The sequence below is a fragment of the Bombina bombina genome, chromosome 3, assembly GCF_027579735.1.
Source record: "Bombina bombina isolate aBomBom1 chromosome 3, aBomBom1.pri, whole genome shotgun sequence".
In the NCBI taxonomy this organism is placed as follows: domain Eukaryota; kingdom Metazoa; phylum Chordata; class Amphibia; order Anura; family Bombinatoridae; genus Bombina; species Bombina bombina.
Genome location: NC_069501.1, coordinates 1,024,364,841 through 1,024,384,586, shown reverse-complemented (window position 1 = coordinate 1,024,384,586; position 19,746 = coordinate 1,024,364,841). Strand labels below are relative to the sequence as shown.

At 33.8% G+C, this 19,746-nt stretch overlaps 1 protein-coding gene across 1 annotated transcript; it reads right to left on the bottom strand.

Moving 5' to 3' along the window:
* Positions 1–4,140: 4,140 nt before the first annotated feature.
* On the bottom strand, positions 4,141–7,493 carry LOC128652595 (uncharacterized). The gene is given in 4 exon segments (XM_053705525.1): positions 4,141–4,725; positions 5,265–5,383; positions 5,386–5,953; positions 7,413–7,493. Coding segments are annotated over 4 exon segments (1,353 nt in total).
* Positions 7,494–19,746: the final 12,253 nt, after the last annotated feature.

The following is a 19,746-nucleotide window of genomic DNA, read 5'->3' as shown; positions in this document are numbered from 1 at the left end:
TCACCTTGCACATCGTGGTATTACATAAACCCACCGGAAGTTCATAAAGTGCTGTAAGTCGAAATGTCCAGAAATTAGCGTAAATACAAATTGGAGTCGCCAGTGACTTACCGCACTTTTAAAAAAAAAAAGTCAAATCTCCTGTAAAAGTCTAGCCCGCCTCTCAAAAACAAACACGACAAGTAAAACCCCTATATCCGCCATCAAACCCAAATTGAAACTAATAATAAAAGTGTTAACCCCTAAACCGACAACCCCCACAATGCAATAAGCCTAATTAAACTATTAACCCCTAATCCGCAATTCACCCACATCGCAATCTACCTAATAAAAGTATTAACCCCTAAATCCGCCAACCCCAACCCCAAGAGAGTTTTATTTTTTTTTATTTTTTTTTTACTGGTAAATAATTAATCAAAATTAATTAAAACATAATTGTTATAGGTTTCTTTAAAGGGACATAATACCCATATGCTAAATCACTTGTAAGTAATGCAGCATAATTGTAAAAGGCTGACAAAAAAATATCACCTGAACATCTCTGAGTAAAAAAAAAGGATATTTTACCTCAAATTTTCTTCAGCTCACAATAATAAGGGCTCTGCGAAGTTATCCTTTAGCTACTAAATAAATCCAAGCCAATGTGGCTAACCAAAAATGTGTTAAGAGAAATTAGGAAAAAAATGAAGGGTATTTAAATTGTTCAAAGAAAATAGTACAGATTCAACAGACCCCAACATGGGGGTTGGGGCACATATTGGAAGTCCAACAGAGTTTTGATGAAGGGGTCGCAAGCATGTTGCTGGTAGGGTAGCAAGGGAAGAAGCAGGTGGGTATGGCGTGAACAGGATGGAGTGTGCTGGCCATAGCGTGGGCTGGACCAGTGAAGCCAGGGAAGCCATTGACAGAGTTGTGTATACATGTGTATTTATGCGTTTATATGTGTATACATGTGTATTTATGCGTTTATATGTGTATACATGTGTATTTATGCGTTTATATATGTATACATGTGTATTTATGCGTTTATATGTGTATACATGTGTATTTATGTGTTTATATGTGTTTACATGTGTATTTATGCGTTTATATGTGTATACATGTGTATTTATGCGTTTATATAATTATACATGTGTATTTATGCGTTTATATGTGTATACATGTGTATTTATGCGTTTATATGTGTATACATGTGTATTTATGTGTTTATATGTGTATACATGTGTATTTATGTGTTTATATGTGTATACATGTGTATTTATGCGTTTATATAATTATACATGTGTATTTATGCGTTTATATGTGTATACATGTGTATTTATGCGTTTATATGTGTATACATGTGTATTTATGTGTTTATATGTGTATACATGTGTATTTATGCGTTTATATGTGTATACATGTGTATTTATGTGTTTATATGTGTATACATGTGTATTTATGCGTTTATATGTGTATACATGTGTATTTATGTGTTTATATGTGTATACATGTGTATTTATGCGTTTATATGTGTATACATGTGTATTTATGTGTTTATATGTGTATACATGTGTATTTATGTGTTTATATGTGTATACATGTGTATTTATGCGTTTATATAATTATACATGTGTATTTATGCGTTTATATGTGTATACATGTGTATTTATGCGTTTATATGTGTATACATGTGTATTTATGTGTTTATATGTGTATACATGTGTATTTATGCGTTTATATGTGTATACATGTGTATTTATGTGTTTATATGTGTATACATGTGTATTTATGCGTTTATATGTGTATACATGTGTATTTATGTGTTTATATGTGTATACATGTGTATTTATGCGTTTATATGTGTATACATGTGTATTTATGTGTTTATATGTGTATACATGTGTATTTATGCGTTTATATGTGTATACATGTGTATTTATGCGTTTATATGTGTTATCATATTGGAGCGCTTTGCAGCAAAGCGCACAAGCAAAAACTTTTCTCTTTCAATTTATAATACGAGCGCTTCCAATGCGAGTAAAAAAACTAATCCTAAATATTCTACATTGTACATGGTGATTGTTTCACCAAATTAAGAGCTTATTTATCTTTGACCACTATAAGGTCACAACAAAGAAGAAACAATGCTATTTCTGCTTATATAAGTTTAATTAATGCATTTAAAACATTGATTTTGTGTACAAATCAGTGCTTGTTTTCTCATGCCCATCATATAAATAAAAAAAAATGATTTCATTTTGTAGAGCCAGCATTTCGGCGCCCCCTAGTGCAAGACTGTACAACTACATCTACTTCCTGCTTTCTTCGTATATACTGTACATCACTTTCCACAGGGGAAAACATGGTACCAATTTTTATTTAATAACCCAATTTAATTTAAAATGGAACACAATGTGAGAAAGAAGAAAGAAGGGAAATCATCTACAACACCCAACTGGAAAAACCTTAAGCCTCATAAAATATTTCAGTAATACTGTTTAAAGGGACATGAAACCCAACATGTTTCTTTTATGATTCAGATAGACATTTTATAAACAATTTGCTTCTATTATCAAATTTGCTTCACTCTTTTTGTATTAATTATTGAATTAGCAGACATTAACTACTGAGAGCTAGCTGAACACATGTGCAGCCACCAATCGGTATCTAGCTCCCAGTAGTGCACTGCTGCTGCTGAGCCTACCTAGGTTTTCTGTTAAAAAAGGATACAAAGAGAACAAAGCATTTTTTATGGCAAAAGTAAATTGGAAAGTCGTTTAAAATAGCATTTATATGAATCATGAAAATGCAATTTTGACTTTTCTGTTCATTCAATCCCTTGCCCATACAGTACTTTGCCCAGTATACTGTGTTAACGTAGTACCTACATCTAGCGCAGAGGCACATGTTGCAGCCCTCGCTGTCAGCTTAGACCAGGGGTCGCCAACCTTTCGAACCTCAGGGACCACTAAACTCACAATTTTTAATCCCGTGGATCACTAACATGATTTTTTTTAAAAAGGTACAAACCTGTATAATATATATGTATGTATGTATGTATGTATATATATATATATATATATATATATATATATATATATACTAGTCGATAAGTCTGCCCAGAGGGCAGTCTAATTATTTTTTAAACTACAGATGTAGAAACAACGTATTTTGTAACTCTACTTTTATATAAAAAAATTAAGCTACAGGTGTAGCAATACTATATTTTTAATGGGCTACTATCTTAAATATATCAAACATATTTTCTATATAATAAACAACAGATATAGCCACACTCTATTTGGACAAACTACTGTCCTAAATAAATACAAAGTTTCTTCTCTTTAAATTATATCTACTTTAAGTATATTTATTTATATACAACATTTTTAGTAAAACAGGCATCACTTCCAGTTATTAATTTCCCTTGTTCTTGTCTGTCTATGACCTTAACTTTTACATCTGCAGAGCTTTTTACCCTTGAAAAAGCTACAACTAACTGTCCATGGCTAAAAACTGGCTCTGGCAAATAGATGCCAACTCTTTCTAAAGTTTGTCCCTGAGCTTTGTTAATGGTCATAGCAAATGTTAATTTAACTGGGAATTGTCTTCTTCTTAACACAAAAGGAAGTTCAGTATTGCTTGGGGCTAAATCTATTCAGGGAATGAAAATATTTGCCCTTCAGCTGTACCTGTTAATACTTGTGCAATAATTACATTTTCACGCAATACTTTTACAACTAACCTGGTGCCATTACAAAGTCCTCTTTTGGTGTTAAGATTACGTAAAAGCATAATAATACTACCTTTTTTTAGATTGAGTTTATGAACTGGCATTCCAGAAGGTGCCTATTCATTTAAAAACTCAACTGGGTAGTTATCCTTATCTTCCTGTGATTCATCATCAATGGAATCTGTACTTAAGTAAGTAAAGGTTTCACCTTCTAACAAACTCAGTGCTTCCTCATTGATTTTATCAACATCAATATTTTTTGGACATAAAATGGCCATTTTTGAAAACTTAAAAGCATCAGAATCTTTTAACTCTTCAAAAAAAATCTCCTTTACAATGGAGTCTTTGCAGATCATTTGGGATGGAATTTCAAAGATTTCTTCATGCAAACCATGCTCATTTGTCAGTAGTCCATCTGCAAGCTTTCAAAGCCAAGAGCTAAGCTCTGGATCAACAGATCTGGCATTATTAGTCAGCTTCAAAACTTTGAACTTATGCCAGAGTGGATTAATTTTTATGCTTGCTTCAACTATAGCTGCTCTACTTCCGTGTGCAACAACAGGAAGAGTTTGTCTAAAATCCCCTCCAAGCAGAATAGTTTTGCCTCCAAACGGTGTGTTGTTGTTCAGCAACTCTTGAAGCAGTTTGTCAACACATGTAAGTGCATCACTGGAAGACATGGTTAATTCATCCCAAATAATTATCTTTGCACTACAGATCAATTGCGCATCATTAGAGGTTTGCCTCATGGAAGATGTTGAAGTATCCACCAGAGGAACTGGCAACTTAAACTGTGAATGGCAAGTTTGTCCACCTTCCAGCAAATTTGCCATAATGCCTGTTGAAGCAACCTGTAATGCTACCTCACTATTCCCTCTAATTGTCCTCAATAGAGTTTTGTACAGGTAAGTTTTTCCACTACCACCTGGACCATCAAGGAAATAACACCTTTGTGGTAAACTGTCATTTTCCAATGCAGCAATTATTTCTTCAAAACTTTCTCTTTGAAGGTCATTAAAAGATGCCTTCATTTGAACTCCAGTATAACTTTCAAAAGAAGCATCATAGAGATCTCTGGGATTTAACATGAATTAAAAGCAAGCGTAAACAAAATCTCTCAACATCTGAAATTAAATTTACAGAGTACATACAACCAATAGTGTTATTTGCTTGATCTTGTACTCTTTTTTTTCCATGTTATTATCTTTTGATGGAAAACAAAATGCTGAGGTATATCAGTGTAAAGAAATGCATGAGCTGACAAATCTTCTTTGTTTAATTTAAACCAAGCAGTCAAAGTTGTGTCTCTATAATTTGTTCTTTCTACTGCAGTTTCAATATTGTCTTCAGTAAAATATACTGACTGTTCTCCAGGAAGGTGAACTTGTAATTGCACAATCGTATGCGATTGATGGTGCATATGAAAGCCAAAAAGCCGCCATGCTGCTTCTGGAGCACTAACATATCTTGAATCCATAAATGAACTTATCTCATCATGAAGAAGTGTTTCATGTTCTGTAATTGCAATATTTGCACAGTCATGCCCTTTATAAATATATTTAAATATGTACTTTACACTTTTTATAGAAGCACAGCTTTCAATATTAATATGGCAGTTGTATTTTAATGTTAAGTATGGGTTGTATGGTACAACCCAAGAGTTATCTATTTTTTACCATTTATTTCAATTGATAGACTTTTTTTGCTTCTCTTGTAACGTGGATAACCATCTACTTTAATTAAAGTTTCTTCTTGGAAAGATTTTGGAAATTGCTTAGAGTTAGAGCAAACCCCATCAACCATACATGGAGATCTTAGATTATGCTCCCCGCAGGGCCCATGTATCATGTGTTTGGTAACAATTGCATGTAACCGTGGATTGACTTCAATGTCAGGTATTTCAGCACAAATAAAGCTATCAATAACTTGTGCATTTTTAGGCTTAGCTTGTGCACATAATATAAGCAAAATATGTGCATGAGGTAAACCACGTTTTTGAAATTCAATTACATGAACTTTGGCAGCTGGTTTACCCAAAACATGTTTCTTTGTGATATCATCAAGAAGTTTTCGAAGTTTTAAATGAAAAACTCTTGCCATTAAATCAGGTCGAAATTCAACTGCTTGACCTTCTTTCAGATTTAAAACAATTTCTGACCATTTTGGGTTACATGTCATAGTTATAAAAAAATCAGGCTTCCCATACTTTCTTACAATAGCCATGGCATCTTGGTAATTCTGGAAGTATAACTGCTTTGCTGGGAAGTAAGCCCTGCTCTGCAGCTACATTTTGAAGATGGTCCATGAGACCTGTATACTTTTCAACCCTTAATTTGGACTGATTTTGGGCTCCATGTACTAAGCCGTCAATTCATCCGTCATTGTAGACGCGGATAAACTCGCCGTTACTCGCCGCGGGCGAAATGGTGTCCGCTGTCGCTATGTACTAATATTCCCCCAATAAATAGACAAGTCTAGCCCGCCGCGAGCAGTTGCGGATTGTTGATAAATTTGACGCCTCGCTCGCCGCGACAAAGCTGATGTACTTAACTTTCAGTTGAATTGTCTGGCCAATTATTAACACGTGACATGCAAGGTGTCACGAACATCATAGTAGTCACGGGAATAGAATTTTGCTCCTATAAAAGTTCAACTTATCTAAACAACTTTATTATTGTTCAAAATTTTTTGAAGAGTGATAACAGAGCGTTATTTTTGTAATATTTATTTACAATTTGTATATGGCTTCATCTGGATCTGATAATATATAAATATTAATATAAAAATAATTATAAAGATTGACAACTATACAATACAAATTTAAAATATAGATTACTCTTTAATTACAGTCGACAAATTGGGCGCAATTTATGTACATGGAAATGAGAGACAAATTAGACGCCAGTTATGCTGTAAGTACAATGCTGATATTACTGCCTTTTATATATGTCTAGACTGGCGTCTAGATTGACTTTCCTATTGTTTTGTACCTTGCCCGCCACCTAAAAGGTGGCGAGGCAAAAATAACGAGGTGGGAGCGGAAATTGTAGCGAGCGGACAAATAGATTTTTTAGTACATTCGTTTTTGGCGAGTTGGTGGTCAAATGTGTCTAATTACAGTGAAAAATGGAGCGGTAGCGAGGTTTGGCGGATAAGTACGCTCGCAATTTTAAAGATGCGAGTTTTAACATAATTGACGGCTTTGTACATATCAGTTTGCGAATTTTGACGCGAGATTTGTTGCGGGTAGCTCGCTGACTGCTTAGTACATGGAGCCCTTTGTCTTACATAGTTTAAACGATTAGCTTCTGTTTTAACATATGCATCTACAAAGTACTGCTGAGTCAATTTCCCAGCACTCAGAAATGAGTTAAACTTGTGACGGATGGAAAGTATATAACCATAAAATTGCATTTGTGTGACCCTTTCTCTTGGCTTTGCTAAGGATTGAGTTCTTATATTTCTAACTGTAGTAGGGTTATAATTAAGTTTCATTTTAGGTGACCAACTTTGATCCCCAAAAAGGAAAAGAAGTGGATACAACATTAGTTCCAAATTTGGATCTAAAATACTTATCCTTTCTGGGTTTTTTTTCATTGTTTGTATTTCGACAATGAATAATAAGATCTTGCTCAAGAGGAGGTTCACCATCTGCATCTGAATTATATCTATGTTGATCGTTTTTGCGATCTTGTACTATTGCCATGGTCACAGTTGCAGGTGTAACATCATTTCGCGATGCATCTTCTAAACATTCTTGTTCTACTTCATATAACATTTTACATGCTTCTGCAAAAGGATTGTTTAAAGCCATAAAAGAACTCAACTCAGTCATTAATTTCATCAATCTTAAGGCGCTGTTGTGCAGCCTCATCTGGATCAAGAATATACAGTTGTGCAAACTTTCTATTATCCTCATTGGAAGGATGTAGTGATCCAGTTCTGTTATATATTTGTCCATTAATTCTAAAACAGTAAGGGCCATAACCGGGAGGAGGAGTAATATTCGCCCCCCTTGAAGCAAATGCTAATGAATTATTAAAAGATCTAATATTTTTGTAAATTTTTTTTGAATGTTTATGACTTCCTGTCATTAAACTTTCTATTAAAGGAGCAACTTTAATAGCTTCAATATTTACTTTTCCTTTGCTGCAGCATTGATTAAATAATTTGTCTAATGGCTGCTCTTTTGCAAAATGTAATGCATCACAGTTGCTGCATATAACATTTAGCTCTCTACAGTTATGATGATCAAATGAATCATCATATCTCGCAAGTGCTGCAATATGTTGAGTATGTTTTGTCAAATTTGTACGATGACTTTTTAAATAACTTGCACTAAGTTTCCATTTATGTTCTCTTTCTATATTGCTTATGCTAAGCTGTTTTTGTGTTTCTGATTGTTCATTTTCTGAACGTGCTTTTCTAAGAGCATAAGCATTTTTTGTTTTTCTTTATGTCTCTGATTTGCTGTCATTTTTGCCCTCTCTTTTCTTTTCTGAACTGTTTTTGATTCCCTTAAATAGGCCCTTTCTTCATCAGTTTTTTTTATTTTTTTAGTTATCCTATCTCTCTCATTTCGTCTCTTTTTAGCAGCAAATTGTTCTTCTAAAGATAACTTTCTTTTAGGGGGGCATGTTTTTTTAAATGTTTTTTAATTTTTTGATATATACAGTATATTCTGAAGATACAGCAGTAGCAAAACCCAGACTTAATTTATATATATATATATAACTGACAACCTTATATGGATGGACTGTTGTCCTAAATATATGCCAAATATATTATAGATAATAAGGCTACAGATGTAGCAACAATATTTTTTTTTTATATATAATGTTACAGATAAAGCAAAACTTTATTTAGCAACGCTGCTTTTATCTATTTATATAAATTAATCTACAGGTGTATTATACATATATTTATATGTATATAACCTACAGGTATAACGACACCCTTACTTGAATGGACTGCTGTCCTAAATATATTTAACATATGTAGCTATTGAAAATATGTAGCTTCTAATAAAGCTTCATATTTTTCAATATATAATTAAGCTAACAAAGTTGCAAAAATATTATAGTGCAGACTGCTTTTATCTATATAAAAATATTTCTACAGATGTAGTAACAGCCTTTTTTTTATATTCAACTGTCCTAAATATATAATAAATATACCGGTTTAGCCAACCCCTATTTGCCAAACTTATTGAAAATATATATTTATATAAGCAACAGCTATAGTGACCACCTTATCTGGATGGACTGTTGTCCTAAATATATTCCAAATACAGTATAGATAATAAAGCTACTGATGTAGCAATAATATTTTTTTTTGCTATAATGATATTGTTATAGCAACACTTTTATTTGTTATGCTGCTTTCATCTATCTATATATAAATTATTCTACAGGTGAATTATATATATATATTTATATATATATATATATATATATATAACCTATAGGTGTAGCAACACCATTATTTGAATGAGCTACTGTCTAAAATATACTAAAAATATGAAATTTCTAATAAAACAACAGAATATATAATAAAGCTACCAAAGTAGCAAAAATGTATTGTGAAAACTGCTTTAATCTGTATATAAATTTTTTTAAGCCTTTTTTATGTTCAACTGTCCTATATATAATAATAATAAATATACCAGTTTATCCAATCCCTATTTGCCAAACTTATTGAAAATGTATATTTATATAACCAACAGCTATAGTGACAACCTTATCTGGATGGACTGTTGTCCTAAATATATTCCAAATACAGTATAGATAATAAAGCTACTGATGTAGCAATAATATTTATTTTTGTTATAATGATATTGTTATAGCAACACTTTTATTAACTATGTTGCTTTCATCTATATATATAAATTCATCTACAGGTGAATTATATATATATATATATATATATATATATATATCCTACAGGTGTAACAACACCCTTGAATGGACTACTGTCTTAATTATAATACAAATATGAAATTTCTAATAAAACAACAGAATATATAATAAAGCTACTAAAGTAGCAAAAATGTATAGTAAAAACTGCTTTAATCTGTATATAAATATTTCTACAGGTGTAGTAACAGCCTTTTTTATGTTCAACTGTCCTATATACCTGTATATAATAAATATACCAGTTTAGCCAAACCCTATTTGCCAAACTTATTGAAAATGTATATTTATATAACCAACAGATATAGTGACAACCTTATGGGAATGGACTTTTGTCCTAAAAATATGCAAAATATATTAAATATAATAAGGCTACAGATGTAGCAACAAAATTAATTTATGTTAGATTATGCTTTTATATATATATATATATATATATATATATATATATATATATATATATATATATAAATATATATATATATATATATATATATATATATATATATATATATAATCTACTGGTGTTGTAACACCTTTCTTTGAGAAACTGATTTCCTAAATAATTTACAGATGTTGCAAACCCCTATTTCTTTCTTTATATATATATATATATATATATATATATATATATATCTTATATTATTCAAATCTATACTTAAATTTAAATTAAACTTTTTTTTTACTTTAAAAATTGAAACCCAAATATTTTTGTTTTGTTTTTTTATATAAAAAATAGTATAGATTTTAAATAAAGAGTATACTTTATATTAATATATATATATAAATTATTCTAAAATATGGTATACTACTGAGCTACTTATGTAGCAACCAACTTTTTTTTTTTTTTAACTACTTTAGCTTTTAAAATAAAGCTTTATAATTATATTTATAATTCTTTTATTAAGCTTTCTATAAAGCTTATGAGATAAAATATTTCCAATCATTTTTCTTTTTTATACAACTTAAGCTTTGAAAAAAGCTGTTTAAAATAAAAAACACCAGGCTTATCTTTAGCTTTTAAAAAAGCGTTGGTATAGAATAGCTAATAATACTAAACAATTAAACTAAATACAATGTTCCGATATTAATCTAACTGATCTCTCTCTACAACAACTCTCCTCACAGACTGCTTTTTTCTAACTGCGTCAAATACTGTTTTAACATATTATTTAAATTGACTAACCGGCGCGAGGAAGGGGCGTGGTTAGTCACGAGCGACACACGCAATTTGCCGCGAGTGAGAGGCGTGGCTTTCCACAAACGTGCAGTGTTTGATTGACACTGACGTATATGTTAATTCCTATAGCCTTAAAATATTTTCGGAAGTTGCGATCGGCAATTTGCATAACTCCGCCCACACATAATTTATACTGTATCAATGCATAGTTACTGTATCAATAATGTAGACTCTGACACAGAAAAAATAAGCATTAATAAAAATGTCAGTGTCTACATTATTTATACAGTCACTATATGCATTGTGACTGTATAAATAATGTTTAGACTGAGCCGCCTCCCAAAAATAAACCTTACATTTCTTAACCTATATTTCCGCCTTCCCAAAAAAATCGCAATTAAAACTAAAATTAATAACCACTTTACCGTCTACCACCCACATTGCAATACACCTAATTACCCTATTAACCCCTAAACCGCAAAACCCCCACATCGCAATAAACCTATTTACCCTATTAACCCCTAAACTGCAAAATGCCTACATTGGAACTAGTGTAAATTTAAGTTACTGTGCTGAATAAAAAAGTACCAATAAGCCAGTGGGAAAAGGAGATTCCCCTATCTCCAGACAATAAATACAAAAGTAATAAGATCCCTATCAAACAAGAGAAGGATACTTAAACCCACAGTGCTGTAAAATACAGCTTAAATCAGTATTAAAATATAACTTATGCAATATATGACAAATGTCAAGGAAATTATAAAAATATAATATATAATTGGCCCCCAAAAAAGATCCACCAAAAATAAATAAAAAAACAAAAGTTTATTACATAAATAATCTATTATTAGAAACAGACAATAAATAAAAACGTTTGAAACAGTAGGTGAATACGCTGATCAGGCGTATTACAGGCTAATATGAGCGTAGTATCCAACAATCTTTAAATGTACAAAATAAAACAATAAACATTCATAAATAAAAGAAATAAACATTCATAAACAAAAAAGCAATAGAATAAAATGGATCCGTTGTAAAGTCAATTGGACATCCAAAACGATAACGAATTTCCCTTGGCGTCAGGAGGAGCTGGAACGAGAGTAATTCCAAATCAAAAACAGAAGGAGAGCCACATATAAGGTGTTCACTTCTACTTACACCGTAATGGTTCTCTGAGGTTGATGGTGGATTCCCTCTGCAAGCCGTAAGGCTGCTGTTTCAAACGTTTTTATTTACTGTCTGTTTCTAATAATAGATTATTTAAGTAATAAACTTTTGCTTTTTATTTATTTTTGGTGGATCTTTTTTTGGGGCCAATTATATATTATATTTTTATAATTGCCTTGACATTTGTCATATATTGTATAAGTTATATTTTAATACTGATTTAAGCTGTATTTTACAGCGCTGTGGGTTTAAGTATCCTTCTCTTGTTTGATAGGGATCTTATTACTTTTGTATAAAATGCCTACATTGCAATAAACCTATTTACCCTATTAACCCCTAAACCGCAAAACCCCTACATCGCAATAAACCTATTTACCCTATTAACCCCTAAACTGCAAAACTCCTACATCGCAATAAACCTATTTACCCTATTAACCCCTAAACCACAAAACCACTACATCACAATAAACCTATTTACCCTATTAACCCCTAAACCGCAAAACCCCTACATCGCAATAAACCTATTTAACCATTAACCCTTTAAACCACTAAAACCCATAACGCAAATAACTATTTAAATAACTAAGTACAGTACACTAACCTAACACCCCCTAACCTAACACCCAATACAAAAAAAACTAAACTAATTACCTAAACTAATACATTCTAAAGTTACAAAAAAAAAAAATAAGTTTACAAAAAATAAAAAAAGCTAACATTACAGAAAATAAAAAAATCAAATTACCAAATTTATCAAAATTAAACCTAATCCCTATGAAAATAAAAAAGAACCCCCCAAAATAAAAACACCCCTACCCTAATAATAAACTACCAGTAGCCCTTAAAGGGCTTTTTGCAGGGCATTGCCCCAAGATATTCAACTCTTTTACAAAAAATATACAAAGTCCCACCAAGTCTAACCCCCAGGTTGGTACTCATGGTTCCTGAAGTCCAGCGGAGAAGGTCCAGTTCCAGGCGGTGAAGTCTTCTTCCAAGTGCAACCTCTTCTTCCAGGAACATCCTGCGTGGAGCGGAGCTGAAGATTGGCGACTCTGGAACTGAAGACCGGGGACCGATTAAAGATGGCATCCCTTGAATTCCTATTGGCTGATTTAATTCTTCCAATTCAAAACAGCCAATTGGATGAAAGCTACTCAAATCCTATTGGCTGTTTAAATTAGCCAATAGGATGAGAGCAAGTGAAATTTTATTGGCTATTCAATTCAACCAATAGAATTTCACTTGCTCTCATGCTATTGGCTAATTTAAACAGCCAATAGGATTTGAGTAGCTTTCGTCCTGTCACAATACTGTTCCTTTAAGAGGTGTTACATTTTAGCCTCTCTTTCAATTCTCCTCCCTTTATAAGCTACATTTCCTGTTGCTTCATTGCTTGGTATTATTGGTTTGACTCCTGTCAAATAACCCAGCCTGATTTTCTGAAGCTCCAGTATTAACTTTATTCTAATCTTTCAGCTTGAGAAACTCCTCACAACCCATCGTGCACTTACTGGATCTCTGTGCTCCCTCTCTCACCAAACTGTTACGCTAACTTTCGCTGACAGCCGAAGCCAGCCTCCAGCCTCCTGTATCAGCTGCTTCTCGGGGAATCAGCTGTTTGTCGGGTGACGTTACGAGCGGCCGCTCCTTCTCCTTCCGCATCCACCATGCTGATGCCGAACAGGGAATCTTGTGAAACAGTCTCCTCTCCACAGCCATTGACAAGTTCAGCTCACGCTGGTTACACAAGCTACTAAGACAAACGCTCTCTGGCATATCCTTTACCACATACTGGGTGAGCTTAATACATATTACTTATATTCCTGTACCTTTATGCTATTATTCAATTACTACTTGTTATTATACCACAAATACATATGTATAAGAGATAAGTTGGTATTATGATTAGTGTATACCGTGTGCTAGTCAGACTCCATTTTCTCAAGATCAAAAGTTCTTAACCTATTTACTATTGTTTGTGAAGCTAAAACATTAGTAATTCCAAAAGACACACATCCTATACAATTCTTAAAGGTACACACTCATGTGGTGAATATAGAACTAAAGATTCAACAGCCTTTATCAAATTTAGTAATAAATAAATTTTGGGTTGTTACACATCCTATTGGCTGATTTGAATTGGAAGAATCAAATCAGCCAATAGGAATTCAAGGGACGCCATCTTTAATCATGTACCTTGAATTCACTATTCAGTGTATGGCGGAGATCGTACAAAGAGGATCCTCCATGCTCCATGGCTCCACGGTCGCAGGTCTTCAGTTCCGGGGTCGCCGGTCTTCAGTTCTGCGGCCTTCAGTCTTCAGCTCCGCTCCACGCAGGATGTTCCTGGAAGAAGAAGAGGTTGCGCTTGGAAGAAGACTTCACCGCCTGTAACAGGACCTTCTCCGCCAGACTTCAGGAACAGTGAGTACCAACCTGGGGGTTAGACTTAGGATTTTTTAAGGTTTTTTTTTTGGGGGGGGGGGTTGTTTTATTTAGATTAGAGATGGGCAGTAAAAGAGCTAAATGTCCTTTTAAGGGCAATGCCCAAACAAATGCCCTTTTCAGGGCAATGGGTAGTTTAGGTTTTTTAGTGTTAGGTTCTTTTATTTTGGGGGGTGGGGGGGTTTAATGTTAGGTGGGACTTTGTATATTTTTGTAAAAGAGCTGATTATCTTGGGGCAATGCCCTGCAAAAAGCCCTTTTAAGGGCTACTGGTAGTTTATTATTAGAGTAGGGGGTGTTTTTATTTTGGGGGGTCTTTTTTATTTTCATAGGGATTAGGTTTAATTTTGTTAAATTTGGTCATTTGATTTTTTTATTTTCTGTAATGTTAGCTTTTTTTATTTTTTGTAAACTTATTTTTTTTTATTTTTTGTAAATTTAGAATATATTAGTTTAGGTAATTTGGGATTATTTAATGGAGTCTTAGGTTAGGGGTTGTTAGGTTAGGGGGTGTTAGGTTAGGGGTTGTTAGGTTAGGGGGTGTTAGGTTAGTGTACTGTACTTAGTTATTTAAATTGTTATTTGCGTTGTGGGTTTTTGCGGTTTAAAGGGTTAATAAGTTAAATAGGTTTATTGCGATGTAGGGGTTTTGCGGTTTAGGGGTTAACAGGGTAAATAGGTTTATTGCGATGTAGGGGTTTTGCGGTTTAGGGGTTAACAGGGTAAATAGGTTTATTGCGATGTAGAGGTTTTGTGGTTTAAGAGTTAATAGGGTAAATAGGTTTATTGCAATGTAGGGGTTTTGCAGTTTAAGGGTTAATAGGGTAAATAGGTTTATTGCGATGTAGGTATTTTGCAGTTTAGGAGTTAATACTTCATGTAGGATTTTTTTTTTAATACTTAATGCAGGCGGTTATTTATTTTAATACTTGATGCGGGTGGTTATTTGTTTTTTTTTAATACTTTAATGTGGGCGATTAGTTGTTGCTTTGTAATGCTCCGTTTGCCTTCGCTGCATCCACCGGGATTCCGAAAATGGCAGGGTGGTGAAAGAATCCAGGTGAATTCTTTTGTCCTCGCGCTGCCAAGATTCCATTGAGGATTCGTGCACAAATGCCGATGGCAATGGACATTACAAACGCAATTATAGTATAGATATATACATACACACACATACTGTACATAACTAATATAACCATAGCTAAGTTTACATTATGTATATATTTACACATTTTTAACCCCTTAAGGACCAATGACAATATTATTCTGTCATGAAACAATTGAGCAAACTGAATCTGTGTCCTTAAAGGGTTAAGAATTAATTTTTGGAATTAACTAACTGAATGACAGAACTGAGAGAATACTTCCAAATGAAAGATGAAGGGTGAGTGCCAACTTATAAGCTGGAAACAGGGAGGCAGAAAAGGGGAAAAAAAGAATTATGTTTAAAAGGACCACAAGACTTCCAAGTCAGCTCCCCAGTTAGAAATTATTCAAAACTACTTAAGATCCTAGACAGACATTGGAGTCATAAATTAAGTTTATATCAAAAAGCTATCAATATTGATGTGAGCTAACCAACAACTGATGTTACTGGCAATTACTATAATACTGGTGGGATATGGCTGATCTGCTGGATGGCAATAACTGGAATTCAGGTGGAATGGCTTTGTGCGTGAGAAAATTATTAGAATGAAAAATAATTAATATTTAATAAAAAATAAATAAAGGTGGAGTGGAGAAAGAAAAAAAATAGTGATGTAAGCCCATCTGAAGGAACTAGGAAAACTACTACAAAGAGACAGGTAAAGGGAAGAAAATAAATGAAATATGAGAATTAAATTTTTTAAGATTTTTTTTTTTATATATATACTTTAAATCCACTATTTCAAGCCAAGAGTATACCAACCTCTGCTGACTTTAGAATGGAATCATCTTCCTCTGGACCACTGGTTGGCGACCGCTGGCTTAGACAATGGGAGCCACAATCAGGGGGCAGAAGGCATCTGCTTTCCTATGGAAAGAGAACCAGATCCCCAATCGTTATAGAGAGTGACACTATCTCTGTAATAATCATCTGTTGGTGCCGAGTGGGAGTGGTGGGAGGGAAGGAAGGAAGGAGGCAAGTGGGTGGCCCAGTGGTAGCGAGGGGAGGGGATCCCTACACTACAGAAAAGTTTATGAAGGAGGAATGGGGCCCTGAGCTACAGAAAAATATGGGCAGAAAAAAGTAATTGCTTGGAAGGGCGGGGTGGGGAGTGGGAGGGGACCCCTACACTACAGAAAAGATACAAAATAATAATATAAAATAAATTATAGTTTGTTACTGGCAGAGTGAGAGCTGTTGGGGGGTCAGAGAGGTGGGAGAGTGAGGAGGGGCCCCTACACTACATAAATAAATTTAAAAAATATATATTAAAAAAGAAAAGATCAATATCTTTGGTTGTCTACTTTATACTTATAATATATATAGTTTTCATAGGTAAAAAAAACAAAACAAAAAACAAAACAAAGTTTTCTGTTTAAATGAAGTGATACAATTCTCTGGTACTTTGGGCAAGTTTTTCTCTTAAATTCCTGGTAGTGAAGGGGTTAAATATAGCATTTTTACATAACTCGGAAGAAAACTGCTTGTTAATTATGTTTCCTGTATTTGACATTGAAGCTACACTTTGTTATGCAAGTAGAAAGAAGTTGTGCAAAAAATAAAAACTTCAGACTTCCTCCTTAACACATAAATGAGAGCTGTCTGTTCAGTTGAAATAAAATATCCACACAAAGCACAAAAGTAAAACAACATTTTAATGAGATTGATTTTATCACAAGACGAGAGACTTATTTTCAGGGGGTTTTTTCTCTTACAACTCCTATGCAGCATTGCAACATTTAACAGCTTAACATATCAAATTGTAAAGTATAAAATAAAGAGTTCTGAGAAAGCTCAGTTTAATACGTTCAGGAATAGAGGTGCATTCGGTTTACTTTCTATACAAAATTAATGATAATTTAGTTATTAGTTGCATTTGCATGGAAACAATTAATGAGCTGTCACCTACACAGTGTTGTACTTAATCCTATAGTCCTCTCAGCTCACTTAAAACATCAAGAACCACCTGTCACAGCTGGAGTGATCCTTTATGATCTATGAAAAATATATATGTTTTAGAATCACAACTGCTGACTTATATGTAGTATCAGCCTTGGATCTTTTCTATATACGTATAAATTACAATAATATCACTTTAAGTCTGTATAATTAGAAATATTCCACATAAGAACAGATAATTGTTTAAAGTGAAGATAAAGTTTGATGAATGAAAGTTAGTTTTTTAAAAATACTATTAAAAACAGGGGCACTTTCATTCATCAAAGTTTACAAAGCAGCTGTTTTGATTAAATAGCCAGAGCATCTTCCCCTCCTGGAAATCCTCTCTTCACACGTCATCAATGACTAATCCGCCTTCCTCCAATCACAGCATGGTCTCAGGCAATGACTACCCTGGGGGGAAAGCCATGATTGGAGGAAGCCGAATTAGTCATTGCTGATGTGTGAAGAGAGAAAATCCAGGAGGGGGAAGCTGCTCTGGCTGTGAAAAGAAAAAAAGGTAAGTTTTTAATCAAAACGGATGCTTTGTAAACTTTGATGAATGAAAGTGCCCCTGTTTTTAATAGTATTTTTTAAAAACAGGCTTTCAATCATCAAAGTTTACCTTCACTTTAAGCTGTAGTGTGTTGCTCAATTATATATGGAATTTCAGAGGACCTCAATATAAAATATAACTGTAGTAGAAAGATGATACATAGTTTGTTATGGTTGTAGCAAAATGTATCAACGTATGAACGTTTTTATCTCCCTTAATAAACATACCAAACACAAGGGTAAAACTTATGAGGCCAATTTATTAAAGGTCTTGCGGACCTGATCTGACAGTGCGGCTCAGGTCCGCAAGACCTTGCTGAATGCGGAGAGCAATACGCTCTCCTTATTCAGCATTGCACCAGCTGCTCACAAGAGCAATATAAACTTAAAATTATTGTGCAATATAAACTTCCAAACTGCAGATAACAGAACTAGCCAGTTTACCGAAGTTACAGAGATTACTAACGCTGAGTCTGAGACCGTATGGGCGGGAGACCGTATGGGCGGATGTGACGTCACGGCCCAGAGAAGGTATCGGAGCTCTCAACAGAGAACCGCTACAGGTTGTAGCCTAATCCTTGTGAGTGAGAGAGTTACGGAGCAGACCCAGGAGACGTCAGCTGGAAGAACAGCAGGCAGCAGTACTTTGCAATTCCAAGTACAGATTATTACTTTAGTAATAAGATTCCTTCAAAGTCTTTAGTAGAATTAGAATAACACAAGCTAGTAATACATTCAACAGAAGCCTTGCAAAATTACCAAGCAAAGAGGTAATTGACAAGGAGCCTTTTAAAGGTGATGAAAAAGGGGTGTAATGAAAGGGGTGTGATTTAAAATTAAAGGTATATCCAGTATTGGGAACATTATGAACAAGAATGTTACACCACCTTACTTACCCCCCCCCCCCCAGCTGATGGTCCCCACTGCAATTTACCCTTAAATATTGTTCTCCTGTTGCATTTAACCTCTTCATTTCTGGTCCCCCACCATACTTAATCCCCTAACACTGTACACCCACCTCAATTAACTTCCTAAACACTGGTCCTCTATCACACTTAACCAGCTAATTGCTGGAGCCACCCATCTCACTTAATCCATATTCTGGAGGTTTCCCACTGAACTTTACCCCCTAAGTGCTGGATCACCCTCCGCACTTAACCCCCTAACTGCTCTCTGCACTTAACCCTTTAACTGCCATTCTTCCAATAATACTACTGATGCTTCCCTTTACTTAAAGGGACACTAAATTCAAAATTAAACTTTCATGATTCAGACAAATTATGCAGTTTTAAAAGACTTTCCAATTTACTTCCATTATCAAATTTTACAGTCTTTTTGTATATACATTTGTTGAGGTACCAGGTCCTTCTGAGCATGTGCAAATGTTCACAGAGTATATTTATACTACTCTATGATTGGCTGATGGCTGTCACATGATACAGTGGGCCAACAAAAGGGTAAACATTTATTTTGTCAGAAAAAAATATACCGCTTCAGTGTGATCGCATTTTCTTTTTTTATTCACTTCTAAATTATGCAGTTCTATTGTATTTAATAGTCCCTCAATCAATAAGAAGAGCCTCTATTTGAATTTTAAAAAAATGAATGAGAGAAATAAATAAAAGTAAAATCTATCTAAACAAATGGAAAAAAAGATTTTCAAATAGGTTCGTTCCAGGATTTCCAC